Here is a 19,857-nt window from a genome sequence, read left to right as displayed (position 1 = left end):
AGATCTGCTCTTTTTTTAAATTGTGAAAACGTGTGCAAATCTTTGAATATATCTTCTTTCACGGCGAACGTTTTTAACTAATATATTAGCTTCTGGTGGGTGGTCCCTGGAACAACATATTTTGGGATGGGGATCGGCGGCCAAATACATATAATTTTGGGGGGGTCCACATAGGTTTTCCGAAAACCGATTTAAGAAGACATTTGTAGAATCGACCTCAGGTCTTAATTCGTTAAGGCAAACCCAGTAATCAACGTGCATGCATGGCAGCAGATGGTATGCATTTGGCTTCCCGGGTCTGGCCTCTAAGCATTTCTATAAGCCTTAAATAGCAATACCAGGCCCTCAATGTGATTCCTGTTTACCATTCAGGGGTCCCAATAAATAAATACAAACTACGAGAGAAAGCCTCTTTCTGGTGAAAATTAGGTCCTATAAAACTTAAGGCAAACCACTAGCATCCGTTGATGTGGCATTTTTTGATATGCAATTACTGCATATTTGGTCTAAGTAGTTACAGAGATTGCACATTTGAAAGTTAATAAGACACCGTTTGCTTATGTGCAACACATTTATTGTACCCGACCGAGTCGTGTAACTTCTCAAAGGTAGAGGAAAACCCTCATAAAGAATCCACAGTATCAATTCTGTCAACGGACGATATATATAAATGCAAACAGAATAATTTTGTAATTAATTTGTGTACCTCAATTAAAATGGATTAAATAACATAACATTTAGCCTCTCAGACCCAAAACTAAAGAATATTTTGTTGTTGATAAGATTTTGTCCACAATTCCATTCTGTATATTCATGTGGTACCATTAGAAGAGATGACAGGCAGTCCTGGAAGCAGTTTTTGGTGTTGACATTCCTTTTCATTTTAAAACCATGTATCTTGCAGATCTGGAAGGACTTAAATTTGCAAAGCAGGATCAGTATTGCTGGTGGCATCCAAAAAAGCCTTAACAAAAAAGTGGCTTACAAATGTTATACCAACTATAAATGAATGGATTGATTTCATCTATAGTATATTTATTATGGAGAGAATTACATTCAGCTTTAGAGGTCAAGTTGAAGTCTTCACAGATAACTGGTTTAGATGGATTACTTATGTCTCTACCATAAGACTTTATTTAAATTCAGTTAAACCTGTTTAACCTGTAGAAGCAGATGCACCTGTTTGAGGTACTTATGTATTATGATCATCAATAGAGAAGAGAGGCAGATATCTCCCCTTGTGTGTATTGTACGTATATTGTCTTGTTTTGTTTTGTTTCTGTTGTATGTATTGTCAATTGTCATAGTCGTTTCATTTACATGTATGTTTGATTAGAATTCAATACAAAGTAAATTGAAAAAAGAGATGACAGGCAAATGTTGATCAAAATAACAATTATTATACATTCTCTAATTGTATAGACTTCTTGTAAATTAAGAAATGCAAAAAAAAGTAACTCTTGAGAGTGCAAAATGAAACCAAATGGACCATAAGGGTCGATTTGGTTTCATTTTACACTAGCTGGAGACCACCTGGAACCCCCTCAAGGACCACTGGTTGAGAACCACTGGTTTATATTAGGCGTGCACGATTATGAAATTATGACCGATATCCGATCTCCGATTATTTGCAGGGTCATATCTGCCAATACCGATTCTGACCGATTCCGATATTATACAGAGGACCACAATGGAAACAAGCCTAGGCCCTATAGGGGCTTGGCCCAAAGCCTGTTAATAAAGTATTCAATGATAAATAGCATAATACTTTTCCAAGTGTCTGTTTTGAACTGAATGACTACTGAATGAGATGAGTACACAAATTAAATGTATATTTAAAATATATATATATATAGTTTTGCTAGTGAAAACCGATTAAATAATCTGCATTATTTTGAGACCATTCCGATATGGCATTTTTATGGCCGATATGGCCAATTCCGATTATGCTACCGATGAATCGTGCATATAGTTTATATGTTTCATTACTACTATTATGACCCCTAATCATATGACCCCTATCATATACTACTATTACATTATATGGAGGTAGTTTATATGTGTGCGAACTTTGAGCTCCTCCGTGGGGACAATGAATTTACATATAATATTGTATATCGTGTCATAATGTATCGTATATCATAATGAAGGGAGTCAATAAGGGGCAGTTCAACTTAGTAGTGCTTTCACAAATATGAGATTAATGTCTTGCATGTTATTACATGTATATTATTGCTTGTCTTTAAATGTCTCGATGAATTGAATACACCAGATGGAAATAAGCCATGGGCTTTTTGGCTTTTAGCATCCTTTAGTGTAAATCTGTACCACTGCCTATTTTGCAAACTTGTTGACCTAACTAGTATTAATCAAACAGTATAGGCAGAATACTTAACAATGTTTCATATTCTATACATTGTGTAAGAAGATTTGACATCTTTAAGCATGTGCAGTTTGTATGTTTTGCGATATTTCAGTCAGAAGGAGATTGGCTTAACTTAATTGTCACCTGCGTTTTACATGAGGAAAATGCCTGTGGGCATGTGTGCAATGTTTCACTGTGAACTCCTCATCTATTCTCAGTCTATCAAAAGCATTCTTACTGCGTCATAAAAAAACTACCTACATGGTATTTGTATTACATATAATTTAGCTGTTGACAATTATTGTGATTTGATGGATTACAGGGTGTGTTGACCAAGCTGTCAATCATTGCAAATGTCATGGAGGTACCAAAAACACTTACATGCCAACATGATCTCATCTCGTTATTGTTTCATATTGGACACCTTGCTGCCTTTGAGAATATATTCATTGTGTTTTTACACGTTGCACCGTAACTCCCACTGACATCATTTATTAATGTCCATATCTATCTTTCCAACAATAAAGACATAGGCCCGAGGGTATGCCATTTTGTGAAATTCCTATAAGCTGCAAGCTTGCTACATGTTTGTGGGAGTACTTAGTTCAGCCTCCAGAGGGCAACAATGTTTGTCTGTACTGTAGCGTCTATTTGTGGCTGAATCACATACTCTAGCTAAACATTCAACACTTCTATGTAGCAGTAGGTAAGAGGAAAGAGCAAAGTTTAATTTGAAGCCATTCATAATATTAGTTTGAGTGAATTAATTCAAGATGTTTGCAATTGCATCACAGATGTTGTGCTTGAAATGTACTGTAATTCTGCAAACTGTAAGTCCCGACTTACGTCCCAGTAGCTATACCGTCTCGATTAGTCCCTTAGGGAAAACCCGGGACACACAATCCGCTGCTCCAGAACTACTCTGCCAGTACTGGGCGGGCCATCCGACGGGTACCGGGCAGGCCATCCGGCGTGTGGAGGGACTAGGCACTGTGGGTTGACTCCTGGCCGGGCACTTCCTACGTCTCACCAGGTCCTCTCCTGCTCTCACCAGGAGTACGACCAGGACCTGTGCGTTGCACCAGCTTCCCAGCACCAGACACTCCATTCGGGAGTGGTGGATTCTGCAGACTCTACCGGCAGGGCGATAGTGGTGCCGCAGGCTCCACTTGCGGCTTGAATGGCCCTCCTAAAGGCCTCACGTGGGTTTCTTACCCATATAGGCCTACTGTTGGAGAATAGTAGACCAGGATTTTGTCCAAAACTCACAAAATTGGGCCTCAGTGGTCCAGGCACCTTGGCTGGTAATCCAGTCTGGCAGTGTGCCGCGGGTTCGACCCCCGATCCCGACGGCCTTTACTGCATGTCTTCCCCCCCATCTCTCTCCCCATTTCCTGTCAGCCTACTGTCTGTCCCTCCATAAAATATATAAAATAAAGGCGAAGCCACAAAAAAGCCACAAAAAAACATTAAAAAAAAAAACCTCACAAAATTGGTACGAATACCAAAATGCTCGCCTCAAAACACAGTCGCCTCAGGCATATACAGCCGGTAGAACGGTCTCTGCCTGGTATTCCTAAACGTAACCTCGGTAAAAGGTTAAAAACTAACCTTAACCTCAGTAAAACGATGCCAAAACCTAACCCTAATTCCTAAACTTAACCCCAGTAAAACTATGCCTAACCCTAAACTTTATTTTTAACATTATCCTCAGTAAAACAAATACAAGAATACAAGAACCGCCCCACTGTGTGGTTTAAGGCGAGCATTCCGTATACCACTGGTACACATTACATTAACCTGGCCTGGCGGAGACCTTTGCTACGAGGAGCACACTTTCCTAGTATTTATATTTTTTATATAATATTATATCCCAATTAGACCAACACACCAGTGAGGGGACATAGGCTATCTCTATAAAGGCCAGTTTATGCTATAAAAGCAGTTTAGTTTCCCCTCCTGCCAGAAAGTGATTGCAGCTGCTACGTGGTCTCTGGAAGGCATTTTCTTAATCAGAATGGGGGTTATATTTTAAATGTTATAGCCCGATCATATAATACCGGTAAACGGCCATATGTGCCTTAAAAAGCTATTTTTTTTTACTGCCAGAAGCTACCTGGTGAATGGAAGGTATTTACCATAATGGCTTGGTCATTGGTTATACCATAAGCAGTATTCCTCACTTCTGATCCTCCAGATGTTTATACAGTATATAAACCCACAGCAGGGGCGAGTGTGTGCCTAGTTGAAGGACAGCTGATTCTTCCCAGGAATACTGCAGGTTCTTCTTGGCAGTTGAAACTTGAAACGGGAGCCATCAACGTGTTGTCGATGGAAATAGAAACATCCCGCAGGCCAGGGGCAGAACTTTCCAGGGAAGAAGAGAAGCTTTAAAAATCTGTGCCCCGTAGGGTGACCAGATCCAAAATGTTCATTTGAGGGACTGAAGTAGCGCTTGTGTGGCTGCGGGACAAGTGGGACGGGACGGCGTTAGCAAATTATTACTTAAGTTACTATTAGGGATGTCCCGATCACGTTTTTTCCAATTCCGATCATTAGATTTTGAGCATTTGCCAATACCGATTTTTCCCGATCCGATATTTATATTTTATAGAACATGTTTATGCCATATCACAATAGTACAATTGTCACGTCCTGTCCTAGGACGTACCACGCCTGGACCGCCGTCCCTACCTTTGCTCCTCTGTTGCCTCCCTTCCCCTGGCTGATTGTGAGACTGTGTCCACCTGCGCTTCTAAGCTGAAGAGACTTTGGTTAATGAGCATGGAGGTATATTAGTGACTCTGTGTTATTGGTTAGGTTGCTCGATTATAACACTGTGTTTCCCAAGAGTGGGAGTTTATGTTATATATGCCCTGGGAGGGTTTTCTAAGTTTAAATAAAAGTGCTTGAGTGCAAGTCGTTGTTGCCTGGGTTATTCTGCATACGGGTCCAAATACTGAAGTGTTCCTGACATCAATATCCCAAATCACAGACAATATCCCAGTCTAATATCATGATATGGATATAATATTGATACTAGGGATGTCCCGATCACGTTTGTTGGCTCCCGATCCGATTCCGATCATTTGAAAATGACACGATCGGCCCTGATTTCCGATCACCCGATCCGATCGGGACAACCCTAGTTACTTAAATGCCTTGAATGATGTCATATTCGACCGTCGGCCTAATATTGCCTATTACTATTTCGTTATTAAACCCCCCCTCTGGCGTCCCACATTTCGTTTTAAAATGCAAATTTTAGGTCATGGGTGGTATGGCTGACTTTTTACTGTTGTAGCCTATATGGTATATTTCTCATGTTATGTTAACAGGCTTAGAGATGCATGATCTTGCAAGAAAAGAGACAATGAGATCTTTACAACAGAAATCCAACTATTATATAGGAAAAACGAATACTGGACAACTCACCCCGGTGCTTGCCCATTTTTCCTCCCGGAATTTTCCCCAGTGAGGGGGATAACTTTGTAATATGCTATTGGCTGTTTGTATTCTTTTTGGAAAAATATAAAAAGATACTCCTGTGGAAAGGCTATATTATTTTACTTATATTGACCCTATAAACAATTTAGTATTATTTAGTATGTAAGTATGTTTTTCTCACTCAAATGGTACCTGGTCAGATAATCCCCACATAGCCTACAACAACTTCTGTGAACAGACTTCACTGTAGTAGCTTTTCATAAATATATTTTGTACTTAGGCTGTCTGCTGTCGTGAAAGTTTATAGTTAGAGAAATTCAAAGTCCAGCCGTCTGCTGTCCAGCCTCTCCCACCCCTCACTGGGGAAAATTCCGGGAGGAAAACAGAAAAGGGGTGAGTTGTCTTGTTACCGGAATAACTATTAGGGCTTTTGAACACTGATGCCTGTCAGTCATAATGTGGGACAGGGTCTCAATTTGTGGGACGCCTGAAAAGTCTTGGAATTGGAAATGAAGGGACTGTCCTGCGCAAAAAATTAGGCACTGTCCCACGCAAAGGGGTTGCCTGTCATGTCATGGCAACTGTAGGAATATGAGTGCCTGGATAGATCATCCCAAACAAACAGTCAGAAATGTGATGCACTCAGTAGGAGCCGATTCATACTCCTATTTTACCGCTGTATGTGCCGAAATGATTTCGGCTCGTCAGAAATTTTCAGTAGCACCGAAGAGCCGACTTTAGGACGGTACCCCCCCCCCCCCCCCCCCCCCCCCCACCGAACCTCAAATGACGTCACATTGTAGGCTCTACAGAGCCGAACCGACTTTTATTCGGCTATAAAATAGGAGTATGAATCGCGCCTATGCCTACCCTACTATGGCCTTTACCTTATAGAAATGTCTCTTTACATGTGCATGCTTTGTTATCTTGAATCAACAAAGCTAAACCAATCATTACACAGAGCGGGGCCATCTCTGAGAGCTAAGAATAAAGTCCAAACTTTTTGTCAGCCAGCCAGCCTACCTTGAACATAATTTATAGCACACAAATGGATTATGAGGCAAGTATTTGACCATTTGAGCTGCTTAGCCTACTGTAGCTTTATTTTAAGCTGTCATGCTCTGTCTGACTATTGCGCTACATCATTTGTTGCAGAGGGTAAAACCCAAAGCTATCATATCTAGAAGATACTGTATGTTATTGATGTTGCATAAACTCTGTAGACTATATACCACTCTCTAGCTTATTTTATCTATTTTAATTCTATTTATTTTCTATATATTTTTTCTAGTTCTACATTTTGTACTGATATTATGTACATTATCGGTGTTTATATTTTGTAAAAAACAAACAAACAAACAAACAAACAAAAATAAAATAACGGTTTGTTTGGGTCATAGACTGTATGAGTATAGTCGGCTAGTAGCCTATGAGCTTAGAGTATATATGAGTAGGAGCGAGTCGACCGTGTCGTCATCACTTGCCAAAAAGAACAGCTTTGCTTTTCCTTTTTTTTTAGCAAGGGACACGTTAAAAGGCCATTATAACAAGTTCCAAGTCGCGTTTGTGTTAACCGTCCAAATAAATGTTGGCATTAAAGTAAATTATGCAAATTGTATGTAACGTTATTGACTCATTTGACTGATATTGCCTCAGGCTGACACCGTCCAGATCACAGTCTGACTCTGCACACACAGAGCACTCTCATTCATGCTGCAGATGAAATCTCGCAACCACGTTACGTCAGGCGCTGTGCGGATGTAGTGAGTGAGCAGACGGAAACCAACCGTCCGACCGTGATATCATCTCACGACTTGTTGTTAATCGATCTCTCGTGCTGCTCATCAGAGTAACGGTTCTACAACAACCAGTGATACGTTCTGAGCCTCTCTTTTCTTCTCACTGTGGTCAGCAGTAGCACGCCCGCCCGCCCGTGCATGAAATTCGAATGTATCGTGCGCTGCATGCTGCCATGTAACGGAGAGACACGACACACACGCGGCTGTGATCAAACATGCCTCCCTCCGCACTAGGTTGTTTACCTGTCATCTCGAAGATCAAAGGTTTACACGTGCGTATTTCTATTTTCTTCTCACCCGGCTATGACACATCTAGCCTCGGATCAAGACTATCATAGATTGTTTCGAGTGAGTCTTGAGTGTTACTTTCGTATCTATGGTAGTCTGGGTGACGGGTCTCTAGTACCGCTGTAATTCGTTGGACATCCACGCGGAAAGTCCGTACATGTACAAAACAAACACATAAAGTGCTGAGCCTGTACCCACGGATGTTAACTCGACATTCGGAACATGTGCACTGAATTAGTCCGTACTTTACAATAGATATGTGTTTTAATCCCGTGATTCCCGTCTGTGTCGGAAGTTTCCCGTATTCCTCAATAGGCTGTAGTGGCGGGGCGCATCAGGTGAAAGCCAGTATTACACTCCATGCGAACGAGGGTGGAAAATGGCGTTCAGGCACAGATATGATTAAAAAACAATTATCTATTGATAAATACGGACTAATACCCTGCACAAACATTCCGAAGGCCGAGTTAACATCCGGGGCTACCGGGTGAGCGCCTTATATTTTGTTATTTACACATACTCGCAGAAATACCGACTTTACCTGCGGAAGTCCAGTGACAATAGAGGGGTAAAGACCAAGACGATTATAGATACCGGTCCGGTATGCAACTGTAAACTAAAAAATCAATAAAATACATACTATGATACTCTTGATCCAAGACTTCGGATATCTTACAGTGTTACATTTATGGTCAAGATGTGAGGGAAACGTTTTTGTGTGTGTGTGTGTGTGTGTGTGTGTGTGTGTGTGTGTGTGTGTGTGTGTGTGTGTGTGTGTGTGTGTGTGTGTGTGTGTGTGTGTGTGTGTGTGTGTGTGTGTGTGTGTGTGTGTGTGTGTGTGTGTGTGTGTGTGTGTGTGTGTGTGTGTTATTTCTGTCTCTGTCACTCTGCAGGGAGCGGTTCGTGTCCTTAACTCCTTGCAGAGTAATGTTTTGGATCGCTTGCGTAAAAAACAGGACAATCCAGAATGCCAGCTCCTGGATATGTACACATTTCTCTCTCGAACCGGACTCACAGTGAGTATAGGACCGATTTATACAAGTATGTGTGAGCTGTTCACAAAATGACAGCACGTGAAGTTGGTTATAGCCATCTCTTTCTCTATATGTTTCCCCGCCCCCTAAGCTAGCTAGCTTGACCTGAACTTAACTTTCACTGTCTAGTGTCTCCAATTCCTATAAATAAATAATATAAATAGAAATAAACCCTCAGGACTTTTTGCACCATTGTATAATCGTACCACTGTACTATTTGCAAACCCTCCCGCGCACTCAGATCAGCCAACGCAGGGAAGCTGGAAGTACCCTCACTAAAAACGCCGGGACAACGCTCCACACGTCCCAAACTCTTCTCCCTTCTGGCCCCAAAACTGTGGAATGCACTTCCCGTTGCAATCAGAACTGCAGCATCACTCCCGATCTTCCGCCGTAGTCTGAAAACCCACCTTTTCAGACTCCATCATGGCCCATAGCACTTACCCTACCCCCTTAGACAGCACTTCTTAGACTTATATAGCATTTGAAACAGACTTATAGCATGTCATGTAGACAGCACAATAAGTGCATTGTATGTAGTCATAGCACTTCATAGTATATATGTACAGCATAGTATAGCACATATGTGTAGTTTATATGTATAGTGTCATTATATAGATATGTTCTAGTTATAGTTTATATGTATAGTGTCATTATATAGATATGTTCTAGTCACGGTCTTAGCTTACGCATGTTTCGCGATAAATGCATTTTGTTACATATGTGATGTATTCCCATGCTTTTTGTTCTTGCCTATTGTAAGTCGCTCTGGATTAAGAGCGTCTGCTAAATGCCTAAATTGTAAATTGTAAATTGCTTCATAATGTGTTTAATCAATCAATAAATATGTGATTATTGGTGATAAGTGGTTCTGTCAAAACAAAGTTGATATCTTCATCATTTTAGGTGCATGAGCTGGACAAGCTGAACATAATCCATGTGACAGGAACCAAAGGAAAGGTATGATCCATGACTCCAACAGTCTCCTACTGATTGTCACATCAGGCCAGTGTTGTTTTCGTCGACTAAAACTAAGACGAAAAATGCTCATCGACTACCTTTTTCCACTGACGAAAACTAAGCTATCATGACTAAAACTAAGACTAACTATATTGACAATTTCGTCAACAAATAAAAACTAGACTAAAATGTTAGGAAGCGACTAGTGGAAAAGAGATCCAGTATAAGTCATTTAACACTTGGTTGCATTGCTTAGCTTGTAGATCTGCTATTTTCAGCAAGTGTAAAATCAGTCATTACGACGGCATCAAGGCCTGCCAATTTTACATTTTGGTCGACTAAATCAACTGTAGATTTAGTCGACTAAAATCATATGATATTTAGTCGACTAAAACTAGACTAACACTAAAACATTCCAGGTGACTAAAATGGGACTAAAGCTAAATGAAAACTATTCAAGAGACTATGACTAAAACTAAAATCAAAATTGCTGTCAAAAACAACACTGCATCAGGCCTAATAGAAGAAAAAATGTCTTTCGTATTAACCCAGCATTGTTGAAAGATTCTGTTCTAGATTACTGGTAAAATTGCATATAAACTGGTTCATTTCAAAGGTTTTAAATATATACGTGATACCAATATAAAGCATGTTTTATTTATCTTCCAGGGATCAACCTGTGCGTTCACAGAGAGAATCCTCAGGAATCATGGGCTTCGAACTGGATTTTACAGGTATTACATTATATACTGTATATAGTATACAGTAACGGTGCATTCACAATGGAAATGTGTTAATTCACTGTTTCGGTAATGGTAGTACTTCCAAGACTCATTATAAAGTCTAATATCTCCCCGGGCCCTGAGCCATAGGCAATTGCCTTTGGCTTTCCACGCGGGAGACCCGGGTTCGATTCCTGGGCTTTACACATGTACAACGTTTCTGAAGGGCAGATACTGTAGCTTGAAACATCACCGGGGGGGGGGGGGCACTCACTTGGTTGTAATACATGCAGTGGTGTCTTGCTCGTAGAATGCAGTACCACAGCGTCGTACCAATATTTTTTTTCACGCAAGCTAGAACGCGTAAACCTAACAGAAGCGTATAGCGTCTGCAGCCCAGTCAATGGAGCTCTTGCCCAGGCTAGGCTGGGCTGCTGAAAGACGGAGGTGAGAAATAAAATCTGCTACTCCGACGACAATACATTGGCTGCCCCATTCGCAACCTTTTACCAAGCTATATAGCTGCCGACACAACTCGCACACATCAATGGTCCATGTGTGACCTTTCAAGTAGGCTTATAGCCTAGTCTATGGTAGGCACATAGGCTTGTGTGTGTGTGTGTGTGTGTGTGTGTGTGTGTGTGTGTGTGTGTGTGTGTGTGTGTGTGTGTGTGTGTGTGTGTGTGTGTGTGTGTGTGTGTGTGTGTGTGTGTGTGTGTGTGTGTGTGTGTGTGTGTGTGTGTGTGTGTGTGTGTGTGTGTGTGTGTGTGTGTGTGTGTGTGTGTGTGTGTGTGTGTGTGTGTGTGTGTGTGTGTGCGTGCGTGCGCGCGTGTGTGTGTGCGTGTGAGAGACAAAGTCACAATTTGACACGAAGCAGTAGATTTTCTACACAGTATTATGGTGCTAGTAAAGGCTGGTAGAGTGTGCTGTTACTGTTGTTTCATGGTCGTTTGAATTAATTAATTTGTCACAAGTTGTCTACTTGTGTGTGTTTGCCTGTGTAAAACTCTCATTCTAGGCTATCGCTGTTCTGTGCGCTCATGTAGGCGCGGCCGTGTGTATACGTGCGTGCATGTGACATCATTAAATTGCACCGAAAAAATAATCACCGTTACACCACTGAATACATCATGTACATTTTAAAACTGGAGCCTAATGGGAAAGCAGTTTTCTGTTAAGGTTTGGTATTGGATGTGTGTGTCAGTGTGTGTTTCTTCTTACTAATTATACATCTACAAAATGTCATATCATAATGCAGATTAATGCCAGATTCATAAACATGGGGTTCATGTTGTGAAAAGCCTCCAACCTGTAACCTGATTTTGAACTTTGCCTCACTTGGCTGTCTACTATGTAAATTGTTAACCTGTGTTGTTGTTTGTGGAGCCACAAACTTCTAAAGATAATTCCATGGCAAGAGTTTATCTGTATGTGTTGCTCTGAGACGCTAGACGTTTACACTGCAACCGTCTGTAGAGAAAAGGACAACATAAATGATCAGATGTGCCTTCCGTAATTCCATTATGGGGGGGGGGGGGGGGGGGGGTTGAAAACGCAACAAAGTCGAACCACCTTCCAGAGTCGAAATCTTAAAGTTGCGCCTGGCGAACGGGAACAAATACACACAGTGTTTGTTTACATCACAGCTGTAAGTAGGAACGGAAGTGGAACTACGCATGTGTGCCTAGCCACCTGGCATGGACACTACAGCGTTTTGAATCACGTTGTGCCTCCGTCTAAAGTTGACTCAGAATAAAAAGTGAGAACGCACATTGCCGTTTTCTCGTCGAGACACCGTTATCATCTAATGCAAGAAGTGGTACAAAGTGGTCAGGCGCTTAGGCATTGTATGAAGCGGTTTTGTTTCACTGAGGGATAAGGTTAATAGAAATCTGTGGAAATGGTGGATTGTGCACCACCATCGCAATGCAAATTCACACAATGCTTTCTCCGTTCAAGAATTCTTGGCTGAGGAACACATTCCTGTAATTCTATATTCGCATCACCTTTGACCATGCAATTTTTTCTGTTCCCAAAAATCTAAATTAAGCTGATAAGAAGGGTCAAGTGCCATCCGTGACCGTCCATATTATGTAACAGAACACAATCACCTCACAATTGAAGCTTCCAAAAGTGTCAGAGGATATCTGTTGTATGTAGAACATTCTTTGAAGTAAAGGCCAAGTCGTAGGTTTGCTCCATCAACCCTGGAATATGTTGTATTAATACATATTGTCTTTAAAAAGTTTACAAAAAATACCCGATCTACAAGCTCACAACACCTCACATTGCAACACGTTGTCAACTAGCAGATTGGCTATTTTCGCAGAATGTTCACCCCAGAATATGGACACAAACATGTTTTTGTTAGGTTGGGTGCTTGAAATTAAGTGGTGTAGAAGGGCAGGCCCACTGTTCTATTCTTTGACAAGTCTACTCTTGAGTAGACCGAGAGAGTATGTGCTGACACTTTATTTACTGTAATACTTTGTATTTGTATTTTGTATCTTCTTGAGTTTCCAGCATACAGGCAATTCTGGAAATTGTGCTAAATGAACCAATAAAATTACATTACTGTCACCATTTAGACTTGCTGATATGGATTGGATTGCACTGACTACATTGTAGTGACTACAGTATATGGCATTGGCAACCGTACCCATCTGGAAGCTCAAGTGTTTTAACACTTACATTTGTAAACAAATGTTTAACCCAGATCTGGTTACCCCCCCACAGCTCTCCACACCTGGTTCATGTCAGAGAGAGAATACGCATTAATGGGCAGCCGATCAGCAAAGACCTTTTCACCAAATACTTCTGGGACGTCTATGAGCAGTTAGCTGTGACTAAGGTAGGTTTTATAGACACCGCCCGGTTATGAAAATCAGGATTTACATTATTGGAACAATAACATATTTTCAGATGGGTGTCGGCGGCCATTTACAAATTTCCGTAGTCCTTGACATGAAATATTGAGAGCCACTGATATAGAAACATAAGGTTTTTCAGAAAATTGTCATGATTTAGAAGACTTTTTTTGTATTCATTTCGACGTCAGGCCTAAATGGGTTAAAATACATGTTTTTCAATGAGACTGTACTGACGTACCGTGGGTAGAATCGGGTCTTTATGGGTCATACTGGGTCATGATGCTGTGACTGTGAGCCTGTAGGTCGGCTATGTTCACTAGAAGAATAATGAAAAATGTTTGAAAACGTTTTGCCTATAATGCCCCCAACTGGCCCAAGAAGGGACTGCGGTTTGAAGGTGGTTAACCAATGTTGCTATCATTCAACAGGATGACCATGGAGGAAGTATGCCCTTCTATTTCCAGTTCCTCACATTGATGGCATTCCATGTTTTTCTCCTGGAAAGGGTGAGGTTTCAGGCACGCGCGCATGCACGCACGCACACGCGAACGCACGCACGCACACACACACGCGCGCACACACCCCCCCCCCCCCCCCCCCCCACAGGTTCTCAAATTGGACCTCAAGGACATTTTGCTGGTGTCCCCCTACACCAGCAAAATCTCCGCCCAGAGGGCCAAACCTCCCTCACTGACATGTGTGTCTCTGTGTGACAGGTGGATTTAGCGGTCATTGAAGTGGGGATTGGAGGGCAGTACGACTGCACAAACATTGTCAGGTAGGACTTGGCAGGCATTGAAAAGCATTTCGGGGGTTGTGATCGGTGGCCTTGCTTCTGAACAGGGGGTCATCGTCATGTTGGCTTGTGGTGGATATCTTTGTCAAAAATGAGCGGACAATAATATTACCCGAAACACGAGCTAGCCGTGAATGACCATAACAGGTCTGAAACTCAGAGTTTCCTTGCAAATAAAATGTTTGAGAACCACTAGTACTAGTGGACTCATAATGTGCCATAGTGTCATAGTTTTGATTTACTGAATACTTTATTAACAGTTTGTAGTAAAAAGCACAGCAAAGTACAAGGTCTTCAAAGAGGATTTAGAACCCAAGAAAGCGCTATTGGCTTGTTTCCATTGGGGTCCTTCATATTCAATTAATCTAATCGGTGGCACGAGGAAAACCTGGAGACTTGACAACATTGTAATGGTGTGTAAAACATAAACATTTGCCACGAACAAGGCCTAGTCTTTGCCACGGACGTATTAGTCCGTGTGCGGATGGACATGTTGACGACTCTGGCTGGTCAACACTATTTTTGGTTCACAGGAAGCCCTGGGTGTGTGGCATCTCGTCTCTGGGCATCGACCACGCCAGCTTGCTTGGACAAACCGTGGAGAAGATTGCTTGGCAGAAGGCTGGCATATTCAAAGTACGTGATTAAAAATATAGAATCTGTCCCCCCCCCCCCCCCCCCCCCCCCCCACACACACACACACACACACTTTTCTAAAGTATATGTTAAAAAATATAGAATTGTTTTTCCAGTCACTTCAATCGCTTCACTTTGGTCAGCGTTGGTAGAAAAAGAAAACCCTTCGCTCGCTAGTTTTTCATAGTTTGTATTATTTGTGTTGCGACGTTGACATGATGACATGAGTTAAAAACGTCTTAAATCTCCTGTTAAAAACGAGAGTTCTTCATGGATTTCTCCGGTGTTGCCATGTCCGCTTATTATAAGCGACTTGGGGCTTGGCTTCTTTTCATAGACCTGATTGCTTATTTCTCTCCCACAATCTGGCGACACCTACCTCTCGTCTCCAGCTGTTATACACAGCAGTGTAACAACCGGTGTTGCCAGATTGTGTGAGAGAAATACGCAATCAGGTCTATGAAAAGAAGCCACTCCACAAATGAGCTACTATAATACTTAATATTTATATTCTAAGACTATAGGACATCGGCAGCTACTTGAGAATAGCAGATCTACATACAAGCTCACAATGCGTTGTGAGCTTGTAGATCAGATCTTTTCCAAAACAGTTTTTGTTTTATACAAAAAAAAAAAAACCTGGCACAAAACATTCAGATGGGGGTCCGTGTGCACAAATACATGGGGGTCCTTGGCTTTATGACAATGTTTGAGCAGAATCACAGGTTTAAACAACATTAGGGAACAAGCCTAAATAAGCATACACTTTAGAAACAAGCCCCAAAAAACGCAACCTAACCTGTCAATATTTTCAAGCAACTTTACTGAAAGACAAGACCAATGTCGCTTATAACAAGCGGACATGGCAACACCGGAGAAATCCATGAAGAACTCTTTTGATTGATTGATTGATTGAAAAATGTATTAACAGTTTGCAGAATTACAGTACATTTCAAGCACAAACTCAATACAAAGGCTGTTAACTGTGAGTGGACGACCCAATTAAGCATTACACTTGTTTCCAATAGGGTCCACCATGTTCAATTCATCAATTCAATTCATTCACTCTCGTTTTTAACAGGAGATTTAAGACGTTTTTAACTCATGTCATCATGTCAACGTCGCAACACAAATAATACAAACTATGAAAAACTATGCCATCACATTATCAAATGAAATAGGGTTGTATAAAGTACTGAACTTTATTCCTACAAAATCACGACCGTATGTTCACAGTGAATGAGTGGCTGCCGACCGGAAGCGTTCTGGTGGCCCAAACTGAACGCGGAAGTGTTGGCTGCATAGAGCCCATTGGAACTGGATTAATAAAACCAAACAGCCAAAACATTTCCGTGGTTTCCGGACAACATCAACGCTGATTGGCTGTCAGGACGCAATGCGTGGTTTCGGGACGGGGGGAAGCGAAGGTAGCTTCAGTTGAATCTTTCCAGCCGGGGAGAAGATACCAGTAGCCGGGGAGCCACAGGCCCAACATTTGAGAGGACCTGTGATGTCATGCCGTACTTTTTTATTTGTGTTTTTTCTATTCATTTGGTGATTAGGGTCCACAGAATAAGAGGCCTGCTCTGCCGGAAACATCGCGAAAAAGAGCAACCTTAGAAAGGCAATATTTTCCAAATTTCATCATGCTTTAAGTAGCATGTGACATGTCAAACTAGGGCGTTTTCATGATTCTGAATCCATTCCAAGCATGGAAGCATTGCACGAAAAACACTTGGGCTAAAAACGGCTGTAGCCGTCATCACAAATGTGATGAGGTCAGCACATTTGGGCAAGTGAACCTGAACCGATGACGCAAAAGCCCACATGTGTTTTAACACGCATGCGCCACCCCCGAACAATAATAAACAAAGATGGCAGCACCCAGCGTTTGAATTCATTGCATTTATGTTGCAGAAAATAGTTAATAGTTAGGGCTTTTACAACAAAATGTACTGCTCCTATCCTCCTACACACCACCACCACACACCCCCTGGGCACACCTTAGCGGACAGCCGCGTACAGAAGAAGCTGTCTTTTACGTCATTTCCGAGTTTTTAGACAGCTGGTGGATGGAAAAGAAGCTCCACCTCCGCGGCTGACTGCTGTGACGGACAGATTCCCGGAAACGCTCTCCTCTGCGGCAGTCAGCCGCGGAGGTGGAGCTTCTTTTCCATCCACCAGCTGTCTAAAAACTCGGAAATGACGTAAAAGACAGCTTCTTCTGTCCGCGGCTGTCTACGTCTCGCAGTGGCTGCAATGTTGCCAGAAAGTGTGAGAGAAATAAGCAACCAGGTGGTTTATAAAAACAAGCCCAAAAGCGACCAGGTTATTTGAGAATAAATAGCAGATCTACAAGTTCGTGTCATGATGCGACGCGTTGAGATAAAAAAATAAAATAAATAAATATATATATATATATATATTTTTTTTTATATATTGTAATATGGTCTGGGCCATCACTTATACATCCACAGCATTTATTTAGTCCAAAAGAGGTTTGTTTTTATGATCAACACAATTTTATTTACAAGCTGAAAATACCCCCAACTCCATTCCCAAGCCTTTTAGTAATTACTTTCAACAAATTCTCAAATAGGCTACACAAATAAATACAACACTAGACAGGCACCTACATGTTTTATTGTAGCCTATCTTGTAGCCGCTATAGGTAGCACATTGGGCTACTTGCCTCATCTAATCCAGGCAATTTCCCTTTTCTGTATTTTTGTATGTTTCATAATTTCGTTTTTATCTATCACAGGTTAAACTCTATTCCTTGAGCTTTTGGGCCTGTGGCCCCCCGGCTACAGGCGGCCGTTCCCTTCGTCCGCGTCGCCCCGTCTGTACCGAGCCCGTTCGCGCAACTTCTTGTCTTCGTATGTAATCGCGCCGCTGCGTTCAGACTATCCGGGTCTGAGTGCAGCATTACACCTAGCACATCCATCCATGGGTGGGTGGGTGGGTGGGTGGGTGGTGTGTGTGTCTCTCTACTCTAGCCTGGCGTCCCAGCCTTCACTCTCTCTGTGTGTGTGTGTGTGTGTGTGTGTCTCTCTCTACTCTAGCCTGGCGTCCCAGCCTTCACGGTCAGGCAGCCGCCGGGCCCTCTGAGTGTACTGCAGGACAGGGCGGAGGAGATCGGGGTGAGATTGCCTTCACAAGGCTCTCTGTACTGTATGTGAACTGAAACGATTACAGTGCATGTTGCTGGGCTGTTCTCATTTGCATCATAAATATGGATATGACTCTCTTTACATTTCATTTCAATTTACAGTATGTTCAACAGACATTAGAGTTCATAGCCTTTGGCCATACGAATACAGAAAACCCGACGCTTGGTTAAATGGTAAATGGTGCATTTATATAGTGCCTTTATCCAAAGCGCTTTACATAGATTGTGCATAACATTCACACCCACTGACACACACATTCATACACCAACGTGCTCAAGGACACTTCAACACTAACCACTAAACAATAATGCAGCCAACTGTGGAGAATATATACAGTCTTAACTCGAGACGGAGCTAAAGCACCCGACAATTATGTGCAAGATCATCATTAAAAAAAAAAAAAAAAGCTTGACAACACACATCATCCACCCATCTAATTTCAGCAGATGCAAGATCCTGCACTTCCAGTTTATGGGCTGGCAGAACTAATCTCTTAATTTCGTAACAACAACAACAAACGTGTTGTTGTTCACTTTGTAATGTCTCTGTAGTGTCCTCTGAGGGTGTGTCCGGAGCTGGAGGAATACGACTCCAAAGGCCCGCCTCTCTGCCTGGGCTTAGCTGGGCAGCACCAACGTGGGAACGCTTCCCTGGCCCTGCAGCTCAGTCACAGCTGGCTACAGCGCCAGAAGGCGGAGCAAACAGGTGCAGTGAGTGGCCTTGAATCAACCCCTTGGAACAATGCCAGTGCAGAGACTATATCAAATAGCCAAGATATAATTAGCTGACTTACATAGTAGAGGTCTTAAAACAATTCAAGTGTTATCGCTTGCCTTTCAGGGACACGTTTTATTTAGTTTAATGTTTAAAGCATTTATGTTTAAATGGGTATTGCTGATTGCGCACAGGGACTTGATAGTCCCTGTGCGCTCCTTTTTTTTTTTTGAGAGAGATATTTGTTTTTGGCTTTTTGCCTTTATTGATCGTTATCAGTGAAGACGGACAGGAAAGTGTGAGGGAAAGAAGGGGATAGACATGCAGCAAAGGTCGTCTGGCCAGAGCCTATATGTGGCGTGCGCCTGGACCACTAGGCCAGCGGGCTCCTCCCCTCTGTGCGCTCCTTTATTGCCCTTTTAGGTTGCTTGTGAAATTATCACATCTCCTCATAGTCGATGTATCTTGTATCGTTTGTGTGTTAAGCGTTATTACAAAAATGGTATTGTAGATGTTGTTAATACAGAACCACGGGCTCACCGATTCCGTTCCTTCGCAGACGGATTCCACTCCACTCCAACAGCAGCGGAGCACAGACTGGGCTCCCAGGCAACCGCGTTCCAGCCCGGCAGGACCATGCTGAAAGGTGAATAGGAGCTTTATAATAGTGGTTCCCAAACCTTTGTCAGGGACTCATCAGCCTGCGGACCCGTTAGGGTCCATTTGGTTCCATTCGTACACACTCTGAGTTACAGACCCATAAGGGTCCATTTGGTTCCAAACTATAATTTAGCTGGGGACCCCCTGGAACTCCCTCAAGGACCCCTGGGGGGTCCCCGGACCCCACTTTGGGAACCACTGCTTTATAACCTTGCACATGTCTCCACTCAGAGTTTACTGTTTGCTGTGGAAAATAGCAGCCATAAATCACTGTGTCCTACGGCGGGGGAACACAGCTGGTACAACTACTGTAGATAAAAGTTCCTGATTAAAGTCTCTTCTCTCTCCACTTTCTCTTTTTTCCCCTGGTTCTCTCCCTCCCCACGTTTTTCT

At 42.2% G+C, this 19,857-nt stretch overlaps 1 protein-coding gene across 2 annotated transcripts in view; it reads left to right on the top strand.

The window, feature by feature from the left end:
* Positions 1-7,500: 7,500 nt before the first annotated feature.
* The window catches only part of LOC306933313 (folylpolyglutamate synthase, mitochondrial-like), a 28,521-nt gene continuing 16,164 nt past the window's right edge, over positions 7,501-19,857 (top strand). The window contains exons 1-11 of one of the 2 annotated variants that reach the window (XM_079515472.1): positions 7,501-7,883; positions 8,793-8,915; positions 9,840-9,893; positions 10,563-10,627; positions 13,352-13,466; positions 13,914-13,991; positions 14,202-14,263; positions 14,815-14,917; positions 17,983-18,060; positions 18,642-18,795; positions 19,364-19,450. In XM_079515472.1, coding sequence (XP_079371598.1) covers positions 7,827-7,883; positions 8,793-8,915; positions 9,840-9,893; positions 10,563-10,627; positions 13,352-13,466; positions 13,914-13,991; positions 14,202-14,263; positions 14,815-14,917; positions 17,983-18,060; positions 18,642-18,795; positions 19,364-19,450 — 976 coding nt within the window. In that variant the 5' untranslated portion in view covers positions 7,501-7,826. Of the gene's footprint in view, positions 7,884-8,792; positions 8,916-9,839; positions 9,894-10,562; positions 10,628-13,351; positions 13,467-13,913; positions 13,992-14,201; positions 14,264-14,814; positions 14,918-17,982; positions 18,061-18,641; positions 18,801-19,363; positions 19,451-19,857 lie in introns of both variants that reach the window. The other variant, XM_079515473.1, reaches the window with a different exon arrangement.

Source organism: Electrona antarctica (genome assembly GCF_951216825.1).
Source record: "Electrona antarctica genome assembly, chromosome: 12".
In the NCBI taxonomy this organism is placed as follows: Eukaryota; Metazoa; Chordata; class Actinopteri; order Myctophiformes; family Myctophidae; genus Electrona; species Electrona antarctica.
The sequence above is the reverse complement of the archived record's forward strand: the minus strand, read 5'-3'. Positions and strand labels throughout refer to the sequence as shown.